Source organism: Acanthochromis polyacanthus, chromosome 21, assembly GCF_021347895.1.
Source record: "Acanthochromis polyacanthus isolate Apoly-LR-REF ecotype Palm Island chromosome 21, KAUST_Apoly_ChrSc, whole genome shotgun sequence".
Classification (NCBI taxonomy): Eukaryota; Metazoa; Chordata; class Actinopteri; family Pomacentridae; genus Acanthochromis; species Acanthochromis polyacanthus.
The window spans coordinates 26,703,916-26,729,694 of record NC_067133.1 but is presented as its reverse complement, the minus strand read 5'-3'; the positions used below and the strand labels follow the sequence as shown (position 1 = coordinate 26,729,694).

At 39.7% G+C, this 25,779-nt stretch overlaps 1 protein-coding gene across 3 annotated transcripts in view; it reads right to left on the bottom strand.

Annotated features, from left to right (window-relative positions):
* Positions 1-25,779, bottom strand: part of clec16a (C-type lectin domain containing 16A) — a 51,355-nt gene that overhangs the window by 7,230 nt on the left and 18,346 nt on the right. For 2 of the 3 annotated variants that reach the window (XM_022214373.2, XM_051941080.1), the window contains exons 10-20: positions 20,636-20,960; positions 19,226-19,337; positions 19,032-19,132; positions 18,519-18,638; positions 17,974-18,083; positions 15,514-15,558; positions 13,592-13,642; positions 13,320-13,448; positions 12,135-12,255; positions 2,728-2,879; positions 923-1,127 (exon numbers count right to left, since the gene is read on the bottom strand). In XM_022214373.2, the coding sequence (XP_022070065.1) occupies positions 923-1,127; positions 2,728-2,879; positions 12,135-12,255; positions 13,320-13,448; positions 13,592-13,642; positions 15,514-15,558; positions 17,974-18,083; positions 18,519-18,638; positions 19,032-19,132; positions 19,226-19,337; positions 20,636-20,960 (1,471 nt within the window). The remainder of the gene's footprint in view (positions 1-922; positions 1,128-2,727; positions 2,880-12,134; positions 12,256-13,319; positions 13,449-13,591; positions 13,643-15,513; positions 15,559-17,973; positions 18,084-18,518; positions 18,639-19,031; positions 19,133-19,225; positions 19,338-20,635; positions 20,961-25,779) is intronic. The other variant, XM_051941081.1, reaches the window with a different exon arrangement.

Sequence of the window (25,779 nt, the reverse complement as noted above, 5' to 3'; positions counted from 1 at the left end):
CTGTTCTGTGACCTCAGTGGATATTCTGGCAGGGTTCACATCCCCCCAGCCATTACGGCATTGGAAAGGTTTCAAATTTGTGTTATTAGCTTTATGTGTAATTTTAAAGAATAAGACCATCAGGAGGGAAAGTACAGCTGAGCCATGGGTAAATCCACTACTTTTTGTGTAAACGCAGACACAGCTACTTCGACTAGTACACGATGAATACATAAATAGTTTTGATTAAGGCCTTTTAAAAGTACCTAAAAAAAAACAAACATAAAATGGTAAAGATTATCAAGATTAAATCTAACTTTCAGATCCTCAACAGTCATTTTGGTGAAACAATCTGAACAGTGGTTTCGGGCCACCATTTCTGTGAATTGTTATGGTTGATAGACATACAAGAAAAAAAAAAACAGAAATAAGAGCCAAAGAGGAGGAAGTCACTTTTTAAATTTAAAAGAAAGACGGCATGCAATTCAAGGAAATGACTGCTACTCTGATGTTCTTAATGAAGATTAGTTTTCACTTCTGTTGGAAAATAGTTTCACTTGTACTAAACTTAGTTCATGTAAATGCACTTTGATTTAGCTTTTTTATTGTGACTTTTCTGAATCAAAGTTGACTAAAACTGACTTTTATCCTTTTGTTGAGGATGTTGAAGCCGACAAGTAAAATTTGTTTCATGTGACTGATGATTTTACTTTTCATTGTTATACTTTCAACATACTGTACTTCTGCTTTCAGGTGCTTTGAGTTTCATTTTATACTTTCAGTCGAACATTTTGTGTGTTTTCTTGTAAACCAGTACTGAACGCTTTGAAAGTAGCTTCTGACACACTTTGAGCCTCTGAGTGAAAAAAGCCACTCTGCGGTTTTATGTAGAAACGAAAGGGTCATTGCCAGATGGGGCTTGAAAAGCTTTTTGCTTACTCACCTGCAATCCTCTGCATCTTCATGCGTCGCGCCTGGATGCGACCTTTGGCCAGCCTCTGCTTGGCGATGATGCAGCGGATGTGGTCAGCGAAGATGAAGTTGGCCTGCAGGATGGGCAGAGGCTTGGCGTGGGGGTTGGAGCTGGGTTTATGGATAACGATGTTCAACGCTCTGCTGTCGTCCTCGACACCAGACACCTGCATGTCCTGGTGGAAGACGGAGACAGGAAAGAGAACAAAGAGTTTAAAATGGGAAAGGAAAAGAACAGAAGAAATAAAATGGATAGAATTTGGGGGTAAAGTGGAATGAAAGATACTAAAGGGGCTCAAGTAAGATTAGAAACAGATATGGAACATAAAATTTACATTCATAAAGCAGCAACAGGAAGAAAATGTCTTTATGCAGACTCAGACAGACAGGAAACGGTGTAATAAACCTTTCAGAACATCAAGATGACAATAACATACATATACATTATCTGCATTTTCAGAAAAGCTTAGACTAAAAAACTTAAATGCAACATCACAACTTTTTCTAGGCTCATGCTGACTTTGAAAAATACATAGTAAACAGTACAAAGGATGACTAAGCATTCTTCAAAAGTTTGGATGGGCTTAGAAATGTCCTTATTTTTTTTTAAAAAAAACAAACCCAGTTCTTTCAATGAAGATAACATTAAATTAATCAGAAACACAGTCTAGACATTGTTAATGTGGTAAATGACTGTTCCAGCTGCTGATTTTTAATGGAATATCTCCATAGGGGTACAGAGGAACATTTCCAGCAACCATCACTCCTGTGTTCTAATGCTACATTGTGTTAGCTAATGGTGTTTAGAGGATAATTGATGATTAGAAAACCCTTGTGCAGTTATGTTAGCGCATGAATAAAAGTGTGAATGAGGTCAACTTTAGGTCAACTTTAATTCATTTAAAGAAACAGCAACTAATATGGAGCAATTTTAATGAATGTAGAGCAACTTTAAATCATTTTAGAGCAACCTTAACTAATATAGAGTAACTTCAACTAATACAGAGGAATCTTAACTATTATAGAGCAACTTTAATCTAGAGTAACTTTAATTCATGTACACTAATGTTCAAAAGTTTGGGGTCACTTAGAAATGTCCTTATTTCTGAAAGAAAAGCAGTTTTTTTTCAATGAAGATAACATTAAATTAATCAGAAATACAGTCTAGACATTGTTAATGTGGTAAATGACTATTCTAGCTGGGAATGGCTGAATTTTAATGGAATATCTCCACAGAAGTACAGAGGAACATTTCCAGCAACCTGTGTTCTAATGCTACATTGTGTTAGCTAACCATCTTGACAGGCTAATTGATGATTAGAAAACCCTAGTGCAATTATGTTAGCATAATTAAATTGTCAGGGTGACCCCAAACTTTTCAATGGCAGTGTTTTGTCTGTGTCTCTACGGGTGTTTGGAAAGTCTCACGTCTCCAGTGAAAATGACATGACATACTCAGGAAACAATAAATTAACATCTGATGGGCAAAGGGAGGACAGTTTGCTGGTAGTGTAAAGTGGGAGTGGGGAAACGTAATATGACAGAGAAGTTGGACAGGATTAAAAAAGCAGAAGACAGCAGTGGTGTAAGATGCAAACAAATGATCAGCTGAGTGAGTCATGGCAGAGATGGCATACGTTTGTAAGAGAAACCGAGAATTAAGCAAATATACAAGGAGAGAACAAAAGTAAGAAAAAAAAAGGCAACACCAAACATTTCATTGTTTTTTTTAACACAAAGACACACATGGGTAAGAAAGAACCGCGTTTCTCTTACTTGCAGGAGGCCAGCAAATTTGACTACGCCCCATCCAAGACGTTTGGTTTCTGGTTCGACCAGACTCATTTGGTACACGTCTACAGCCAGGAATCTCTGGGCTTGGCCGCCATCTTTACTGACTACCATACAGGCTATCAGATCACTGTTATCTGAAAAAAAAGACAAACATAATACAGTATTGCTATGACATTTTTAGACATTTCAATGTACATTTCAAATACTACAAAGATAACAGGCAGCTTAATCAGTAATGAAAGCTATTTGTTAGTGTAGTTACAACTCCACAATTTCATTTAGCAGACGCTTTTATCCAAAGCGACGTACATCTGAGAGCAGATACAACACAAGCAATGATCTCGTCGGGAGAAAACAACCTGGATAAGAGCCATAAAGCAAGTTCAATTATGATAACAGGACCGATGTGTCTACAGGCAGTGCAGGAGGTAATAGGATTTTTTTTTTTTGCAGTCTGGGTTGAGCTGGGTTTGTAGTATTTTCTAAAAGACCAAAAGAGACTCTACAGATCAAACAGTTTGGTAACTCATTCCATCACCGGGGAATCACAGGGGAGAAGAGTCTAGCTATCGACCGGCCCTGTTGTGGTGGTTGTATAAGGAACCTTTTGTTGGCTGAGGGTAGAGAGCGGCAGAGAGTGTAGACCTGAATGAGAGAGTTCAGGTGGAGGGAGCTGTTTTCATTGTAGTTTTGAATGCAAGTGTCAGAATTTTGAATTTTATGCGGGCATCAGCTGGAAGCCAGTAAAGCGATCTGAACAGCTAGTAGGTTTAGAGCGTCTGGAATTGTTTGCATTATAAAAATAATGTGGCAGAATAGAGTCATTTGTATATTAATTAAGGTTACAATGAAGACATTCGCTAAGGCTGAAATTATGATGGGATTTTTTTTTTTTTTTTTTTAAGTGTCTCACTAAAAGAAGAAAATGCCACATTTCAGCTAACACTGGCTACAATGACTTAACATGTAACTGTTACACAACTACACAAATTACACAACGGCAGACAAAGTTAATGATGAAAATTTCACTGGACCACACTTGAATACTAATCATCGTTCGATCATCCTCTTCCCATCATTGTGAAGCAGAATTCACCAAGCACTGGATTTTTCACCCACTAATAGGGAACGTGAGCTGGGTTTGGACCGGCCAGAGACAGGTTAGTTTTACCCTACTGATGTGCTGTTGCAATAGTAACAAGAAAAGCCCTCAGAGAGCGCAGTACTTTGGCAAGGCTGCTCAGTCGTATCATTTCCTACGGCTGAAATCTTGAAAAAAAGTCGTGTCAGAAATCGGCAACATAGAATTTGACCATTTAATATAGATGCACGCACAAACAAAATGACCTTGCGCTGAGCACAAGCGTGTGTTATGCATGTGTACGTTATGTATGGATATCGAATCGCGTGACCTGAATATGTAGCGGGGAGCGGGAATTGATGGGACTCGGAACACCCCCACAATTTAGTCAGTTGTTCTTGTATCATTTCCAATGGATAAGTCCCGATAAGTCTGCAACGGTTGATTTTAAGTAAGATCGCAATCATACGATCGTCAGCAGGCAGCGGACATAGCATTCACTTGCAGTCATTGTTACAGTGATGCTGTGTCGCTATCTCACAATGATAAAGACATCTTTAACAAATCCGTGGATCAGGATTATTAGCCACATCACTGCCACAAAATCTAATGACTTGGTCCTTGTGTCATTTCTGCCCTTCCCTGAAAATGTCCTTCAAGTCTGTTAGTCCGTTAGTCAGACAGAGACAGACAGACAGATGCCAGTCTTCAAGTAACTCCATGGAGGCTCCACCTTGGCACCTTGGCAGAGTAATAAATAGTTGTTGCAATAGGCCCCATAAAATGAGGACACTGCCTTTAACACTTTACTTCTGTTTTGTGGAACATGAAATCTGACTAGAGTGTGTCATCTTCTTTAGAAAAATCCTGGTGCAAATTATAAATGGCAAATATGTCATTGAAAAAAGTTGCTTCCTGAAAGCAGTAAAATGCTATGTCTGAAATCATGAAGGCATTAGTTCTAAAATGTTCTTCATTGATTTCAGTCATGTGTTACCACTGAGGTGCATGTGACTTTATTTTAGGAGTAGATGTTAACTTCGTGTCCACACTGATGTATAACACACACTTTGGCAGACAGTCAGTCAGACTGCTACTAGCACTTAAAAGGCCAGACAAGGTGCTTTGCTCCCACATGTCTAGGAGGAGCGTGAACAAATGATAAGCCCACATCTCAGCTTCTTCACTTCAGTTTACCACAAAGCCTACAGCAAAAGTTAACACGAAATGTGGAACCGATGACAGCCTTATTTGACATCACTAGTTTTGGTTTAAGTATCACCCACTCTGCTTTAAAATGTAATGTACAACACTATAGACTAATGTACAACCCCGACGGATTTCTCACACCCGTCCCTTCCTCTTTATAATATTCACATTTTTGGTTCCTTGATTTTTGTTCTAAAGTATTTCGACCCACCCGCTTTAAAAATGTTGTATGACTAAAGCAATACAAATGAAACTGGGGTTTCATTACTTCATGAAGCCCCTACAACTGCTCACAATGTCGTTGTTGCACTATTTTTACACACTATTTTTGGTGTTTTCCTAAAGGGTAGACAGCCGTTGATGCAGCTTCACACATGTGGTCTATTAAAAGATCAATGGGGGTTGCCAGTCACTCAAATGTACCTACTGAAAGTAAAAGCAGCAAAAAAAAAAAAAAAAAAAAGTACCGACAGCTGATGAGGTAGTCCCTGATTTTTTATGGTATCAAAGGGACATCAACAGCCAAATGGTCAGAAAAATTAGGGGAAGTTATATCGACTGAATATCCAGATGAGACGGGGGGAAAAAAACCCTCCCACCCCCAACATCTACTCAACTCTACAGAACGTGGTCAGAGTGCCTGGTCAAAAAGTATTTGAAAATGTGGGACACTCAATACACAAACAGGTGACTCTATCCAGTAGCTTTTTCAGGATTATTGAAACTGTGATGGTTTCAACCACTCAATCTGTTTTGACGGTACTTGTAAGCAGACATCTTGCAAGGAAACAGACTTCTATGAAAGACTTTCAGTATTCGTGAGGTGCAGTATATTTCTATATATTACTAAGGTGAATTTTTAGATCCCGGCTTCCTCTCAGAAGAAGGATTCTGCCTAGACATGTGCTTATTTTATTTTGTTTTTCTGACTTGGTTGACAAACTAAATAAAAGTAGACGCTCTCTGGTCTTCCAACAGCAAAGCTGTTGAGTACAAAAAGCACCAGACAGCAGTGTAGTGTATGAATTACCACCTTGCCTGAATGTGTTCAACGCTCCCTGTTCTTCGAGAATTGTGTTGAGCTATGAAGTGTCCCCAGGCTGCAAAAACACGACTGAGGTTGACAATGAAGCGACTGTAACCGCTGGCGTGGAAAAAACAAAAACAAAAAAAAACACGTGGCTCCAGTTTTATGGTTTAAAGTCATGCCACTGATTGCTTGAGCACTTTACCCACAAGTGATAACTACTCACACTTGGGTGTGTTAATCCAGAGTATGCAACATAGAAAATATGTGCTGCTGGACTATACAAAATGAACATTTAAACGATGTCAGCAAAATCCTGTACAATGCACCTGTTACTAGAGGATGTGGTGAAAGGGAGGCAGTGGCAGCCTGATGGTCAGAAAAAAAAAGGTGTTTGTGGGTGGAAGATTGCAAATACAAATCCCCCAACACATGAGGAAAAACCCTCCCTTCCCCCTGCAATTACTCTGTAAAAGTGTGTTCTTAGTCAACCCTATCGGTTTAAAGTAAAACCAACAAAGGAAAGTCTTTTTAACCACACTTGGGGAGAATTAAATGTAGGTAAGATGATCATAATTACTAAACAGACTGGTGATCTCATGATCTTTTAAAGTGACACAAAACTACTGGAAGTTGAGTCACACATGATGCGATAGCTTTTAAAGGCTATCTTTAAGTAAATCTGACACACACTCTTTTTGACTGGCATTTGGAATGATAATAGTCACAGTTTTGACCACTGAAATAAACTTGAAACTAAAGTTTCAGGGAGATGTTTGCTTTCAGTAGGCATGTTTCGATCTATTTATTGAGCCGTTTTTTTTTTTTTTAGGATACACACTCCTCTCCAAAAGAGGTAATTTCAAATTAAGAACGTAACAGCAACTCAACTCTAACATCTCCTGAAAGCACTACAGTAACTCGGTGTGCATTGCTGAGTCACTAGTTTGTTCCATTTACCAGGCCACAGGGTTACATCATTCAGCAAACAGGTTTCCAAAAAGTGCAGAATCTGCAGCTGACTCAATACAGATAACATAACGTTTAAAGGCCACAACTACCTAAATTTGCCAGGATGGTACACCCACCAATACCAAGTAAACAACCCAGTGGAATCTACCACAAACTCGTTTCTTAGTGTACAATTCTAAGAAGTAGACTTAATGGTATACTGTGGCCATTTTTAAAACCTGATTCCACAAAGATGATTAGGTGCAGCACACAACAAACCTTCTGCAATATCAATAAAATGTTATCTTACAATAATTATATTATTTCTGAGTCAAAAAAATTGGGCATTTGATATTATATAATGAAAACAAATGCTAGATAATATTGAAAGTACAGGTCCCAAAGTATAGCCTCAATACGGCAGAAGTGAATGCATCCACTATTAGCTGGTTTCCACTGCTTTATTTCTTAAGATTTTCAATGTCTGCTTTAATTTTTCATGACAGATTGGACCCTCCTGGGCAGTGTTATCACCAGATTTGCACAAATCTGTGGAGATGCTCTGCCATTCTTCACAGATGATTCTTAGTGGTGGGGTTTTGTTTCCCTATCTTTCACTTACACTGGATTTACATCACGGCAGTCGTAGCTTTCACTTTTTTCATCTTTTAAAACTCTTGAGTGTTGCAGAGTGTATTCATTATTATGAGACTAGGACTTGAAAATATTTGGGCATTCATACTTTACACTGTTATTCATAAATACAGTCCCATATCAGCACACTCCTACCGCCGTGATTCACTCTCTGGATCATGCATTTATTGTGGTCGTCTTCTTCAGCTCTGTGCCAAACATGCTCGTCCACTTTTGTGAAATTTACTTTGGTTTCATCTGATGAAAGACTATTCATCAAGCTTCTTGTCATGTTCTCTGGAAAAGCATAATCTTGTTGTTTTGTGCTTTTTGTTCAGCAATGTTAGGGGTACATAATTAATCATTCGGCAAAGGTTGATTTCGGGTCACTGAAACTTCAGTTTCCACAGAAAGTCTTTGTGCCATGTCAGATGGATTTTTCTTCTTTTCAGTGCATGATTGTGCAAATGCTGAATTGAGCCTGGTGTCATTTTTGCGAGGGTGGCCACTGCGTCTACTGTAACCGGTAGTATGTTTTTTTATATCTCATAACCACTGCTACCACTCTGTTGCAGCTTATATTTAGTAGACTACTGAAGCTCTTGTACCCTCTCCTAATGTTTTAAAGTCTCTCAGTCTGGTTTCTTTTCTTGCTCAGTCAAGTCCTTATTATGTGGCACAACGTTGCAGCAGACCCAGCCTAGGCAAGACTTAAGAAAGATGGTGTTCACAGGTTCTTTATTAAACTTGTCCATGAATTTGCCTTAAGTGGAAATTACATCTTTACTCTCTTTTGTCGCATGAAAATGTGAAGTAGGGCAAAAGAAAAAACACATCTGAGTTACACTCAAAACATGTCAAATACTTATACATATACGCACTCATCCAGAGTTGAAAGGGGCTGGATGTACAATGGTCAGGTCATCAAAGTCACATACATAACAGTGTTTCCCCTGGGTTGAAATGGCTGTGAGGTGGTGGGGTCACTTTCAGCTGAAAGTTGTTGACCGGGGGGTGGGGGGTGGAATTATATGTACTATAAATGCTTCAGATCTGCGATCGATGTTCCACCAGCTGGTCCAGTCTCCACCGTGTCCACTGTGGGATGCTGCTGCTGACCTTCCTCCAGCCCTTTGCTTCCAGCTCCCCTTTTCCACCAGTCACCTCTGCATCGCCTTCACTATACTGTTATGCTAACTTACATACTGTTTGAATTTTACTGCTAGCTATATATGGAGTGTTTAATGTCAGAGCTGTACATCATAAGAGTAAACTATGAGTCAGTTTTCAATGTTAGCTTATACTTTGTCTGTGTCACATATCCTGTCATGCATGTATCCAAATGTGTGTTGTGTTTTCCTTGCTTTCCCACCCCTCCCGGTCCTCCCAACCCTCCCCCTTGCCCTCCTCTGTCCCTCTCAACCCGACCGGCCAGCAGGCAGATGGGTCCCCCCTATATAGAGCCGGGTTCTGCTCGAGGTTTCTTCCCTGTTAAAAGGGTGTTTTTCTTTGCCACTGTCGCCTTTGGGCTTGCTCTGGGGGTCAGGCATATGGGTTCTGTAAAGCGTCTTGAGACAATTTGACTGTAATTGACGCTACATAAATAAAATTGAATTGAATCGGGCCGTCTCCGCCGCAGCCGCGCACCCCCCCGCGGACGGTCTCGTCGGTCCGGCGGGTTTTGCACTGCACATTTTTTTTTTTTTTTTTTGCCGTGGACCAGTGAGGCGGCAATGTTGGCAGTATTTTAATGAGGTGGTGGCCTATACCGACGAGACGGGCCGCCTCGCTGGTTCTATGGGAGGGGAAACACTGCATAAGCAGCCATTTGCAGTTACAATTGCACCTACAGGCAGTTTAGAGTCATTCATTCATCTAACTTGCATGTCTTTGGACTTATGATTTAAAAAAAAGTGCTACCTAAACTAACTACATAACGGAGATCTATACAATGAAAAATGTTGCTCTCCACTGTCAGTATTATTAAAGATATGCTGAAATAGGTGAAAAGTAGAGTCACTCCAAAAAGAATAGAAACCTACAAAGTTCAGATTCTATAGAAAAGAATCTTAGTCATCAGCACGGCTGAGTCACACAACAACAAAGAGGAACTGAAGTAATGTTGTTATGACAGCAATGTATGTCTGTTTTTTGTCTGTTCCATGTAAATGGTGTCTAAAAATTTGCTAGTACTATTTTGTGCGAACTGGACAACAACCACTTCCTGGTGACCAATCAAAGAGAAGCCAGGGTATTTAAGATATTTATGCTGCTGCTCTTCGCTATTTGGCCTAAAATAATTAGATTGTTTTTTGTTTTTTAGAGTGTTTTCATAGTTGAAAACCAGGGTATCAGCACTGGAATGCACTAAATTGTGTTTCAGATAAACTGGAAACTACGTGCAAAAGATGCTGTTTATTAATGATAAAAGGCCTTTGCCCTGGCAGAGAAACAGAGTTGTTATTTGACCTTTTCCTGACACTGACGAGGATTTCAGAATTTTTCCACTTCCAGGAGCAAGAAGAGATGCTAGAAAACAGCTGCTGATGGGTCGGACAACAGCAAATCTGTTTCTGTTCTTTTTAGAGTGAAACTACTTTTCATGTATTCTGCACATCTTTAAATGCATTGGCAATTGTTGTGGTTGTCTTGGTTACCTCCTTTCTCTCCCAGATGTCTCTCAAAGCAACAGTTTTGACCTTAAATATATGTTCCACACTATGTTTAGTTCTCTGGCATACAGTAAAGCTAAACGTTACATCAGACCTCTGCTCCACAGATAATGTTTGCTAATGGGATAGGTTCAAGTACTACTGGATTTGTTATGACACAGAGACAAAAAATGAAGCCAGACTTATCCTACCTTTGAGAAACACTAATTACCTCTTAAACACACACACTTCAAAATCTGTACTTATTTCCAGCAACCGCTCGTACAAAGCAAACTTGCAGGGGATGAATATTGTGATAATATGAAACTCAACGTTTTCATTGTTTGATAACTAGTTAAGGTATTCAACAAGCTAATTTATCTTACTTTTACTTAACTGGCTTGCCACAGCCACACAACACTAAGAGCTATTGTTCTGAATCCTGTGAGCATCATTATTGGTTCCCGTAAATATGACACGAGATTATGTTTCAGCAGAGAGCAAACAACAGATTAATTGTAAACTCCACTGCCTCCAAGATCCAGCCTTTTGTATTCCGCCCCCCTCCTCGACTCTGTCTGGGAGTTCAGAACACAGCGGCAAGAATTCACATGACTCGAAAGCATGCCACAGTGTGGGCAAATCTCTCAAAAGTGGGTGTTGTAAACTCAGCTCCTGCCAGAACTGTCTGCAATATATGTGCTAACACACGTGCAACAGTTTCAAATGAGGATTTTCCCTTTCAAAGCCACAGTTTCAGAACTTTTGTCCCCAACATATGTGCAGCCATTTACAAAGGCTGAAACCAGGACAATGAGTTAATGCACTGGGAATGACAGTGACGTGTATTTGAAACTGAGAATTTGTTGGGCAAACGCTATAAAAACAATGCTTCAGTTGTGAAGTAGAAACTGAAATAAATCCTGTAATATGATTACTTTATACTTCTGTTGGGCATATCAAAACATTATGCAAACCTTCACAACTTGGTCTCAATCTTGCAAAACCCTTTTTATCAGATTAAAGCTTTTAAACACCTTTTTTGAAATCACTTTTAAAAACATTCATCCCATATTGTTGCACCATAGCTGTAGCAAACTGAGTAATGGTGAGCTGTGAGGTAGTGACAGTAAGACATTTACATGAGAACTGTCAAAAACTGCAGCACAACACATGAAGGAACCACAAACACAGGCATGCACATTAGTATGAATGTGCAGAGTTTGTATGCAGAGTGTGTGACAGTGTCATTACTCTTATTCACATCGCTTCGCAATTGAACTTGTGATACCCTCCATAGCAGAGCTAACCACGTGGAAGTTTCCATAACACACACCTGTACACAGTAAGAGCAGGTTGTTCAGAGTATCTCAGTGTGTGGGAAGCAGTCTGCACAGAGGCTTGTGAGTGTCCCTGTGCTCATCTCTGCGCTGTTGTGGTTGTCAATGTTTGCATGTGAATGTATCAGTGTATCGCTAACACAGCACTCTAAAACCTGAGCCCCAGATCTACTACTGTTTTTTCACAGAAAAGAGTGAGAAAGAAAGCAGGTGAGAGAATCACTCGTGTTTGTCAGATATCTATGCTATAATTGCTGACAGATCAAGGTTTTAGGAGTGGTTGTTATTGTTCTCTCCTGGTCTTGCAGTTCGGGAGGCAAGTATGTAATTTTCTTTCAGTGACCTTCCTAGGTTTAACTTTAACAGCAATAATCAGACTTATTGTTGTCTTTTAGGTTGCGTTTACCCACCTTGACATTTAAATTTGTGTCTCAAATGACAAATCGATATGCATATCAGCTGTAGCATGTGGTGTACTGTATGACTGTGTGTCTTACTGAGGTCTAAGACGTCATCTGTCTTGATAAGGTCTTCAGGTCTGGTCAGTGGGAGCTGAGTCTCCGGTTCTCCTTGAAGCTGAAGCGATAAGGACCTCAACATGAAGAACACCCGTATTGCCTGGGTGTAGAGAAACGAGGTCCCACACAAACACACACAGAGAAATAATCTGTTGAAACAAATGTTCTGTTTGAAGCTGGCAGCTACAGCAAACAAGAGACAAGAACAATGCCGTGGCTGTGCTCCAACTTGGCATCAGCTATTCTGTAACAGGCTAGTGCAATCTATCTTTTGGTACCATGCTTTGTTTAATAGTCACTTTGGGCAGAGTACAAAACCAAAGTATGCAACATGAAGTACACCAGCTATGACTGTTAGAGTGTAATTACATAGATGGTGCATAGAAGTGCCACCTATTATTAAAGCAAAACTAATCTTGACGAGTCGATTTCAGGTGCAACAAAGCCTTAAATGAAACTTAACTATGTGAACTGATTTATTTGAAATCTAATAACCTGTCAGGCTGCTATATGGAATCTTGACTCCTCTTGTGTGTGAGAGGACACACTTGTAGCAAGCTTAACATTTTTAGCAGAAAACCAACATAGATGCAGTGGGGGACACCTGCTATGAGTTTTAAAATTAACTTACGAGTGCAACTTAGTGAGCTATTATTAGACGTAAGTCCACAGAGTCGATCCCCATCAGCCATGAAGGGAAACTCATATTTCAACAACAAGATCAGATTTCCTTGGAATCTAATAATTTATCAGACTTACACTATCATCTGAAAGTTTGGGGTAACCCAGACAATTTCATGAAAACTCACACTTTTTTTATGTGCGAACATAATCGCACAAGGGTTTTCTAATCATCAATGAGCCTTTCAACACCATTAGCTAACACAATGTAGCATTAGAACACAGGAGTGATGGTTGCTGGAAATGTTCCTCTGTACCCCTATGGAGATATTCCATTAAAAATCATCCGTCTCCAGCTAGAATAGTCATTTACCACATTAACAATGTCTAGACTGTATTTCTGATTAATTTAATGTGATCTTCATTTTAAAAAAAGCTTTTCCTTCAAAAATAAGGACATTTCTAAGTGACCTCAAACTCTTGAACAATAGCATATGTGTCTCTAAGAATGTGGACTGAGCTTGAGTCTGTGTTTGGACGCACCCTGCGTGTCTTCTCCACATCTCCACAGGGCAGTCGCTTCACAAAGTCGATGCCAGTCAGAGGGGTGCCAGTGGGTGGCAGCAGTATCGAGGCATCCATCATCAGATATTCCACATTCAGTGGTTTACTCTGGAACACGCACATGTGGATGAGTACGGAGAGTCCACATACATGAACATCCACACAGTAGTAGCAGTCTGTTTGTAAGCTCAGGTCGATAACGTTTTATTAGAAAGGTGAAATAATAGCATATCAAATGAAGGTGAACCGACCGTCATGCTCCTGTATTCATCTTCAAACATGTCAAGAAAGATCTCCTCCCCCTGTCGTGACAACAAAATTGGAAGTCAGTCAAAGCAAAACAGAAAGTGCATGTGTGGAAAAAACAGGAATTGTTTTGTATTTTTTTGTGATTCACATCTTTGTTTCAATGGATACCAACAACAGAGACACAGAGAGGAAATATGGAAAGAAGAAAATTGTGCAATAAAACTTCCTTTCTCAACTGAAATGGATACTGAACAAGCTACCATTGTATCCTAAAAAGACTATTACTTGTCCAGGTTTATTCTTCGTTTCATTCATATGTTCAGTCTTTTGTTCGGTAAATATGCCAAACATTCTGTGGTTCCAGTTTCTCAAATGAGAGGATTTGTTGTTGGGTTTGTTTTTTTTTTTTTTAAATGAAACTGAATGTCTTTGGACTGTTGAATAAACAAAAGACTGAAAACACTTTCTCTGATTGTAGGAAAGACGGGATTTTAGCATTTTTTTTGCACTGTTTAGACACTTGAACATGTTAATACATTTATTGAGAAAATATCCTGCAGATTTTCCTATATTTAACGTAGTTGCAGTGCTAGTCACATTTCATGTTAATAAGTCATTCTTAGCTGAATCATGGATCTGTGGAAAAACAGTGTTTGTCAGTATACACACAGTATTGCTCTGTGCAGACAATGCTGTGCATGCTCTTTCTGTTTGTGGTCATTTTTCATGGCAGCTTTCCAGTGTGACCACATTTTTTCAGAAACCAGAGACTTTTAAAAGAATCACTGTTTCTTCTCTGGAAAAATGAAAGTACTGCAACCCCCTGTACTCATCAAGAGGAATGTGTGGAAGTCCATCTTATCTGCTGTGTGTTCTATCACCATAACACAACATTAGCTGGAGAGGGATTCTTCAAAGACATTTCATCTACAAAATTAAGTCATGACCCAAAACAGGAAATGTTGAACAGAAAAAACAAGTTTCTTGGAAACGCACACAATTGAAGTGTACGGGACAGTGATTGTTTACACTCAGGTTATCGTGTTCATCTAACCTCCTTCTTACGTCCAAGCTAAAATATTCCACTTGGGTTGTAGTTTTAAGACATGAGATATTTTTCCAGATGAGGTAATAAAAAAACGTCTTCGATCCACACTGGACAAGCATAAAAGAATCAGCTCCTATGACTGATTCCAACACTGATATCCAGAAACCATCAAAGTGAAACAGAAAGAGCCAACTGCACCGACAGCTTTTATGTTTATATGATACGTATTTATATAGCTCATGGCAAAACTTTCAGTTCTGTTTGTTGCACCTTCACAGAAATGGCCTCAGTTCTAGTCAGTGGACACAATCACACACACTACAATAAAGTCTCATCTCCAGGAGGTTTTACTTTCACTTACAGGGCGAAAAACAAACCTAATGGGTAGGTGTTGATTCAGTTCTTGATCTGACACGGTTTTCAACAAAGACTGGAACTGAACACTTGTTTGTCTGTGTGTTTATCTTCTTTACTATTAGATTCACCTTTTATTAGTACTATTTGGCAATCCCACTGGCTAACTGCCCATCTGTCTTGGCAGCAAGAAGCGCAACAGATAAAGTTTCCACTCTCTGAGAGTTGAAAGCTCATTGTGCTATAGCAGCCACTAGAGGAGGAATGAAAAATATATACCATCATTTGTTAGACAATGTCTGTCTGTCTAAATGTCAGTTGTCCTTTAACCTTTCCTTCCTGACACGTTCTGTGCTTCTATTATATAGCATGCGCTGTGTGTTGGTATGTGGGAGATAAAGAGAGAGGCACCTTTTTCTGTAGGTTAAAGGAGATGATGTGCATTTATTGTGCAGATAAATGCATGAACACGTTAGAATGTGTTCATGCATCATTGCTGGGTGTGTTACTGTTTATACTCACCTTGTAGAATCTTCGCAGTAAATGCAGACTTTCTTCTCTGGCACCCTGCAAACATAGCAGTTTGATCCATTATTCAGGTGACACACCCACACAAACAAGTAAGGAACATGTATGAAGCATACTGTCGATAATAATGTTGGATACAGGGTCAGATAAAACAGGGAAAATATTAATAATAATATTTAGTATTTCAAAACTCTTTCTACCCAACTAGAAGCTATCATACAAGATGGATACATATATGAAAAAGTTTCTTTTGACTGGCAGCGAAAGCTTAACTCAGTAATTAAAGACATCTTACATGACTTTGGTTCAAAGTACAAAAACTGAAAACTTTGCACGGCACTGAGTGGATCTTCAGGAAACTCCAGGTTGCTAACAGATAGTGCTATCAATCTGCTCATCTAATTCTCAGAAAGGAAATAAGCGTATTTCCTATAATGTGGCACGAGTTTAAATATTACCATATTTCCTTGCAGAGGAACATAGTGTGCTGGAATACAGTGTACCTAATAATGCAGACTTTCAGAAAGGACACTCTCTGCAGCTCACTTCACTTGAACCTGCTCTCTTGTACTGTTCTATTTCCCAACTGGTATTCCTCAGAAAGACTGGCGTGTGCCAACAACATTTGCATGACCTAGTGTTTCCAAGAAATTCATTCTTTATAGCACACTAACGCACTAATGTTGGTACTCCTGTGGTGCTTTACATAATGCTTTCTGAGTAAATGATAAACATGCTTCCTGGATTTATCCTGTTAGAGAGCTAGGCAAATGATAGTGATTTGCAGACGATGTTCTTCCTGCACTGACTTTAGAACAAAAGGGCTTCTAGATAATTATTACTTATGGTCACTTTTAAACAATGTGAAGCAGTGTGTGATTAAAAGTGAACAAATGAACCCTGAACAAGCTGTCCTGTTTCACACGAGCATCAGTAATCAGCACAATAGCCACCTGTTTTCCCACAGCAGGAAGAGAAACAGCAGAGTCAGAAAAACACTTAAAACTAACAGAATTTAGTTTCTTATTGTCAGTTCTCTGAGATTTTGAGCAGACAGTTTACAATAGAAGCTATCCTTTTCTAATGTCAATTACATGTAAAATGGTTCAAAATTGTATCACCAATAAATGTGTTGAATATTTGCTCTCTGGCTGTTTAAGTTAGCTATACTAATAATACAGGCCCCGTAGCAGGTGCTCAATGCAACAAAAAGCCAGTACTGAGTCAAATATTTTATTTTCTTCATGACTTCGTATGTCTGCCTTTATTTTTGATGAGCGACTCCTTTCTCCTCAGCATGGAGGATGCCGCATTTCTGAATAAATCCTCTGCCACTCTTCAGGGACTCGTTTTTCTAGCTGTTCTGTGCTCTAAGGTTTGTGTTGCTCTATTGTCCTCTTTGAAACACTAATGGATTCAAGTCACGCAACATACCTGGTAGTATTGTAGCATATTGTTCTGTAGAAACTGCTGAGGGATTTTGGTGCTTTGGATCGCTGTCATGCTGGAATAGTTATCTTCTTTTTTGCTCCCACATTTAAGCTTCACTTTTAGGACTCTGTGATAACTGTTGTACTCCTGACCAGTTTTGGTCAAAAATGCTAAACCTCGTCTGAGTAGAATAAATTTATCTCTGACCAAAGAATGTGCTCCCAGGATTGGCGTAATTCGCTGTAATTCAGACTGACACACAAAACATTTTCGTTACCCACTGTGCCATGTCTGAAGCACCTGCCCATCTGCTTTTCAGAGATCGATTGTGGGCACGTGTCCAATCACAAACAATGAACTGTCAATGGTGGGAAATTCTTCAAACAGAAATCCCCACTGACCACTGATGACAAACTGATGGCAGGAGTAGGCAAAAACCGGTTTGGAAAAGACCAAAAGAAGGTTTTGATTCACTTTTAGACAATACTTTTTGTCAAAAACTGGATCCAGAAAATTCACATAAGCTGTTGGACAATGACTTCCTGTAACTTGGTGCAAATGTAAAGAAACTAAGTGTCAGGAGAATTTCCCTGGAAAAAGGAAATAGAGTCTTCCACAGCAAATGACACAAGTAGCAGAACAAAGAGGATGAGAGGAAGCGGAGTCTGAGCGACTGAATAAGGAAAAGAGTAAATGTATAGGTCTGGCAGGAGTGCTGAGGAAATTAACATCGAAGTGCTTCTGCATTTGTAACATAAAATTATCCTGAGTAATAACAGCAATTAGCTCTTACAGAGAACCTCTGTGGCTACACATTCTGTGGAAGTGATAAATTCGTATGGAAATGGTTTGTTTCACTTGTATGAGACGCGCAATATCAAACTTCTCAGCTGCCTGCTCTGATGCTTCATTCCCTGAAATTTATCGTGTGTGTTTGTGAGATTTCTTAGCCCACTTGCATATGATTTGTTGACTAAATGTTTACGTGTAAAAGTAGCATGGAGACAATCGTGTGTGCTGTACCTCCAGGCAGGCCAGATGGACATCTTTGATTATACAGTCATTTCCAGACAGCACAGACTGCTTCAATAGAAGGCAGCTCAACTCAAGGGTGGCAAGACGCACTTTACCATCTATACATGCAACAGAAAATATGAATAAGTCATGAGGACTGGCTAAACATGGCAAGGTTTACATAAAACAATGAAATACTATCGATTCTGCAAATAAATTAGCAAAATGTGCTGATGAAACCTTGAGCGTGAAATGTACACGTGCTTTTTAAAGCTAAAAATAACAAAATCGTCTACTATATTTATGTTCCCTTTTGCAGAACTTCAGGTAACACATGTTGTGCTTATGTGCATCAATACTTGTACGTTCACTTTGGCAATTTGCAAATGACACAAACATGAAAAGAAGAAAAGGTGCTTCTTCGGGAAAGAAAAATTCAAACTCTATGTTTCCTATTCATCACACAGCCGGTCACGGAAACTGAGGACCTAGACTGATCATTAACTACATCACACATGACAGGAAATACAAATCTGTGTGTGTGCAAGTGTTACCTGGCTGTGCTGCCTGGTTCATGATTCTGATTAGTCTTTCTACGAGCACCAGGCTGTAAGAGCTCCTCTCCTGGTCTGGAACTGGCAACTGCAGACGCTCCAGAAGATCACGATTTATACCTACAGACAAACAGAACCATTAAAAAAACAGAACTAAACGCCTATTCGCTGCTGTAAACATAAAAACAATAACATATAGGACTGTTTAAAAGTAAGCTTGGGTCATAAAGTGAACTGTCGGGTCTTAAGTCCTGGTGTTCCCAGCTTGGCTAAAACACTCTTCAAAGTAACAGTTAAGACATGGTCCAGAAGAACTAAAAAACGATCAGATAAAAGTGCACATCTGCTGGACAGAAAGGCACAGTAGTGGTCATGTTGCATAGTTCACTGGATATACTGTACGTTTAACAAAAATCACTAAAACCTTAATAAAAAAAGCCAACGTGTGAATAAGCTAGAGATGTTTGCTGCCTGTAGCAAACACTGAGCTAGTAAATGGACAGAAAGGCCAACCTTTGCTGTGTGAGACTGCATAAAGGAGGCAGAGGACAAACAGTGCGTGGTAGTCATCGTTGGGGCATTCCAGAGCACTGTACACCATGTCTAAGAACGGCCTGCAGGGGAGAGAGCACAAATCAGTTCACATACACTTCTGTCTTCTATTCATTCTTTCCACTCGTGGACCAACTTTAAGCCTCAGCATGTACCTGCTCCTCTGAGTGTGGGTGCGGGTGGCTGCGGCGGTTTTCTCCTCATCGGTGATGTTCTGCTCAGTGAGCTCTGACACCTTACACTTCTCCATCACAACCATCTCTATCTCTGTGCAGACACACACAGATGTATAGTTTGTACTGACTTACATAAAAGGTCCATAATTGTGGACACCCTCTCCCCCGTGTACTGTACAAATGAGTCACATCACACATCTTCAAAACACACCATTGCCATGAAGAAAATGGGCTATTGTCACCAGTGACTATGAATGTACAGGCTGAAATGTTTCCTTCTCACCCTTCATTGCTCAGTGATGAAATGGATTGAGACAGCAAGGTAACATATTAAATGTCTCTACTACTGAACAGAGAACAAGTCATATTTAAAATGGAGCATTAAAACGTAGAGAAAAAACAGTTATACACAGAATGGCAGCTAAGTTACCATTTATGGTTTAAAAAGTTTCTCCTTTTATCGTTTCTTTAATCAATCTGTTAAATAGAGTAGGTGTCATTTTTCCACCCCAAAGGGTACATGCCTCATTTTGAAACCATCTCTTCCTGTGCAGCCCACAACACTATTTTTGTTGAATTCCATGCTGTCACCAACATTTCTTTACATTGGGGTCCGGAGAGGCATTAAAGAAAGTGTAGCACTGCAAAGACTCAACTCTGTCAGAGTGAAGAAGGAATCATTTCAGATGAATGAAATGGTCACGGATACTAACAAACACACACGTGCACACACAGAGCAGGAGTGAGAGACAGGGGGAGAGGTGAGGAGCACAGGATGGATGGTGTGTCACCGTGAAAATGGACAGTTGGCTGCCATGGAGATTGTATTGAACAGTGGTAGCCATGGTAACCATGGGGAAATTAAAAGGTGCCACACAAGGGATGCAGCAGAAAGAGGGAGGCCTCATACAAAAATTAGCCTAAGAGAATTTTTTTACTTGACAGATTTTCTTTCTGTTTTTGCTTATTTTTCCCCACTGCATTTTCTTTTAGACTTCTTTTTAGCTTGTTTTTAAGCACTGGTGTTTTTCAGGAATCCTGCATGAGTTAAACTGTCTTACTGACGAGGAGGCTGCGTTGTATAATCTGCAAAAGCATGAAGAAGACAGTCATGTAAATATGTAATTAATCAAATGCAAAGCAACAAAGCAAAGCACATTAACAATTAAAGTGTTGATGTTAACAAAAAAACTGATCTGGAATTATGTTCTTAGATGCTCTTTTTTTTTTAAATGAGCTCTCTCTCTTTTCTGTCCAGAGACAAAGGCTGCTGCTGTGGCGGCTGCTGGGGAAATCAGGGTGCATGGGAAACCACGTCTGATTGATGGGAGTAAAGAAACACTCACAATCACAGTCCTGTACTTCTGTGTCCACGAGACACAAACTCACCTTCCGCTGTCTCACCACTCGCTCTGCTTCCCTTAGAACTCCCACCTCCTCCTCCTCCTCCTATTCCCTCTGTACCTTTTCCCTTCTCCCTCTCCCGGCCTCCTTCCCTCTCTCCTCCTCTGCTGCTGTCATCGTCCCAGCCTTCCTCTAATCCTCCTCCAACACCACCTCCGCCTCCAGCTCTTTCGTCATCCTCCTCCTCGCCCAGGTTCTTGTAGTTTGGCCTCTTCTGTGTTCTCTTGCGGCCACGGTGGCGGGACAGCTCCAGCGAGCGCTCCAGAGACTCTGGCGGCTTGATGAACCGACGTACACCTCCAGCGCTGGCCTGTTGGATTAAAGAACAACAGAGTGGACAGAGAGGTGAGGATGAGAGAAGAGTGGGAATATATGACATGTCTGAGGTGAAAAATCAGTTATGCTATCAACTCAGTATTATGTCAGAATTCTTTTTGAGGATCATAAAACAATGTGCATGTTTATTGTGCATTTCAAATCATTTCCTTAAGTCGAAATACACCAGTTGCCAGTCTGTGAGTTTGGTAATTCAGTGGTAATATAGGAGTCACAAAGCACAATAACTGGAAGTATGTACTAAATACTGGGAGGTATGTCCAATCATTGTTGAAGGAGTTCATTCAGTTTTCAGAAAAAAACAAAACAAAACGGCTGTCCGGTTTCCAGAAAACAATATGTCCCCGTAATGTTAAATGTGCAGTCAAAAAAAAAGAAAAAAAAAAGGCACCCATATGCACTGAAAGACATGCATACAGCAAAGTAATAATTGCTACTCATGCAAAACAAAGAGCTTTACAGTAAATGCTTCTATCATTATCATGTTGATCTAAGTCCGTTAAACACAAACCACTTCCTCTTGATAAACTTTTTCAGAGCAGAAGAGAAAATGACCAACTGAGACACACTGACAGTTGAGGCCTATTTCTGTGAGGCCATATTGGAGCTATAGAAAAAAACACTTTTAGAATGTAGCTGCAAAACTTACACCAAAAGGCACACACACGACCCCACAGGAAGCAGCTGGTCAACGATAAGATGCTGAGAAGTGATGTCAACACAGACTGACGGTAAACGGAGTAATCATGACAATGTCACTACAGCTGCAAATTCTAATAATAAAACTGCTTATTTACGGCCTCAGATGAACATATTCAAAGGATTGTGACAGCAATTTAATTGGAGAAAAGGACAACTTAAAACACACAAGTGTTAATACACACTTTGTGTGTGCAACAAGGAGTTGCAGTTAGCAAAACATGACAAAATAAAACTGTGTGAACCAAAAGCAAACTGAACTAGTTGTCTATCATGACACTGAGATGCTGTATATTGCCCATCCAAAAAACAAACAAAAAAAAAAACAAGTCGCACACTAATATTTCATTGGACCGCCTTTTGCTCTGAGAACCACACACATTTGCCGTGGCATTGTTTCGATAAGCTTCTGCAATGTCATAGCATTTATTTCTGTCCAGAGTTGCATTCATTTTCTACCAAGATCTTATATTGATGACAGGAGAGTCGGAACGCTGCGCAAAATCTTCTCCAGCACATCCCAAAGATTCTCAGTGGGACTGTGGTCTGGAATCTGTGGAGAACAATCCATGTATGAAAATGACATCTCATGCTCCCTGAACCACTCATTGCTAATGTGAGCCCATGAATCCTGGCATTGTCATCTTGGAACATGTCCATGAACATCAGCGAAGAAAAACCATTGATGTAAAGATATTCAGTATCTTCAGGTAGTCAGCTGACCTCATTCTTTGGGAACATAACATTGCTGAACCCCAGATCATAACCCTAACCCCCACAGGCTGGCAGGCACTAGCCATGACAAGTGCATCACTTCGATTGCCTCTCTTCTTATCCTGATGCACCCATCACTTTGGAACAGGGTAAATCTGGACTCATCAGACCACATGACCTTCCATTGCTCCAGAGTCCAATCTTTATGCTACCAAGCAAATTGAAGGTTTTTCTTCCGATTAACCTCGCTGATCTGTGGTTGTCTTAGAGCTACATGTGTTTAGTCCCAGTCCCTTGAGTTCCCTTTGCATTGTGTGTGGAAATGCTCTTACTTTCACTATTAAACATAGCCGTAAGTTCTACTGTTGATTTCCTACGATCATCTAAGAGCTTGTTCCAACCACATTTATTCCTTGAAGATGATGGTTCACCATTATCCCTCAGGTTGTAATGATGCGTTGGACGGTTCTTAACCCGATTTTAGTAGTTTCAGACATTTCCTTCGTTGTTTTCTTTGCTTGTTGCAGGCCAATAATTTGACCCTTTCTGAAACAGATTAAGATCTTTTCCATGACCACAGGATTTGTCCTCCAACATAAAATGAGAAACTGCTCACTGCATTAGCTAATGTTAAATAGGTGTTGCCTGCCAAAACCTACTCATCTCTGCAGTAATTATCCAACGGAAGGCTCTCACCTATTTGCTTAGTTAAAAGTGCATATGGTATTTGGACTTTTGATTGTGAAGCAGTAGTGGCCTCAGTCAGAAGATTCAACATGGTGTGATTTGGTCTTCGTGTCAGTGCAGAGCATTGGTAAACTACAGTTTGAATCAGTTCCCTTTAGCCCATGTCCTAAGACAGTCTTTGCTACTGACTGCAAGTCGTTGAGCAATATATATTCAACTATTTCAAAACTTCACTGTTCTCCAGTTTAAATTTCACATACAGTACTTTTGGACATATTGAAGTGAGGCAAGAGCCTGGTCGAATCGGGGTCAGTCAAACAACTATAGAACTAACACTGTAATTCAACAGTATCGAATTCAAGGTGACCGAAACTTTCAATGGCTGTGTATTGCCTTATTGCTCAATGCATGCTATGTATTTTAGACATGCATGCTGCAGTTTGACGGACACCAGAACAGCCTATTTATTTAAAAGCCACACATATTTCAGCATGTCTGACTTAGCGTCTCGCTTTTAGTGCCATTACATGTGGTAAGGCTCTGGTTTGTGTTAAATTATTGCTTTTAGCTCTTCAGAGAGAAGGGTTGAGCACACTATATCAGACTGGTGAGCAGAGGTTTGTTTGTGATACTGGGGAGACTGCTCTGGCAGAGGCATCGAGAGGTGAGCCGTCATCTGCACCAGTTTTATGCATTCAAGCTAACCTAAAAAGTGCACTGCTGAACTCCACCACAAACTCTGAAACTTCAGTATGTATAGGTCCTATAGAAATCCTTGGTGTTTGTAAATTGATATATACATGCATACTTTCTTTGCTGTTTTTATTTGTTTTTTTGATCGATTTGAGAGGAAACCCTACAAAGAATCCAAATAAATCAGAGCTCCAAAAATTAGTCAGTCTATTGATTGATCAATACCTAATTAATCAACAAGTGTTTGTTGAAATGATTTATCTTAGGTATTTTGAAAAGTGCAGACAATCTGATGGAGGCAAGTTCTCAAATGATTTGCTGGTTTTCTTCTTCTTACATTACAGTAAATTGAATATTTGACTTTTGTAGCATTGGTTGAACAAAACAAGCCGTTTAAATTGGGAGGGGATGGACATTTTTCATTTATCAACTGATTCATCTAAAAAAATATTTGTCCGATTATTAGATAATGTTGATTATGTTAGCTGCAGTTCAAAAATGAATAATTAAAATCTGTGATGAGGTAACTAAATATTGTAGTGAGTACAGTGGTACTACATAATAGGAGGCCATAGACATGTAACCAAGTCCTGTCTCTGTGGGTTCATTTCTGGAAAAAGCTCAACTTTGTTACATAAGACTGAAAGCCAGAGGCCTTCACTATCTCACAGTAAAACTAGCCCTAATTCACTTAACGTCATGTGCACAAACCACGAAGCACATAAGCACATGACCAAGTAGGAACACAGAAGCACACATGTACATGAGACTGAAGCCATAGGCCCAGCCTCCATATTCAAATGCGTATTCAGAACAGCCTCTGTTGCAGTTTCTCAGCATCTTAGCAACTTCCTGGAAGCAGCTTCATTCCTCATGATACACAGCTGTGAGAAAGTTTTTTAAATCGTCTTATTTTTCCCTCTTGTTTTATTCCTTCCTCCTCAATGTCCTCTTGAACAATTCTTTGATTTTTCTTTGCCATCTTCTGAGACCAAAGTCGTTCTTTAAATAAGCACTAAATGAAGTCCTCCGTTTTGTCTCAGTTTTCACAAAAGCCTCTGATTCCCCCAACACTTAATGGGCGTTTTATTGCCCCTGTCACATTTTTGCTTACTGTGGCTCGTATTTCATGGCAATATCAAGTAACATGAAGTGCTGCACCTTTACAGAAACAGCACAACCAATTGCTGAAAATAGATAACACCGAAACGCCTCTGTCAGCGTGACATATATATATATATATATATATATATATATATATATATATATACACACATTTATGAGAACAAAAAAACTCTTTAAAAAAAATAATGATCAGGTTTCCAATATTTTACTAATTACATTTTTACTTCACGGTTGCACAGAGGAGAACAGATGTTTCTATTTTTATTCTACTGTGTCTGCTTGGTGCAAAAGAGTTATTGGCGATTTTGATGAAATTACACAATTTTAGGCTGAGATTTAGCTAGGCTTGCCGTCAGACTGGCACATCACAGATAATTAGGACAGGGACTGTTGGGAACCTGACAATTCTTCTTTCTCTCACAAATGTTGTCACACTGGCAATTTTTAAAGAGCCCTTTAAGCATTACTTAATTGTGCTGTGAGTAACTAGATAATACAGGGAGGTGGTTTTCAAGTACGTGTTATAGACGAAGTCAGTCCTATTTTAAAATCGTTACTTTGAAATACAATAAAGTTAAAAACTATAGCTTCTACTTAACTTGTTTTAATCCTGCAAACAGCCAAAACACTAGTATCTGCATTTCTGTGCTACTGGTATGCCTGAGCAGGATTGTACTGTAACTGCTGCTGAAAACAAAGTGTGCATGCCGTCAGACATAAACCACAAACTAGTATCAGTGTGTGTGTGTGTGTATGCATGTCGCACCTGTTAGCTGACTATATTCTGGTAAACCGCTCACAGTCTGAGCCGATGCTGAGAAATTAATGGAGGTCAGAGCGCATGTGTGACAGATTTACATACACATATACACACC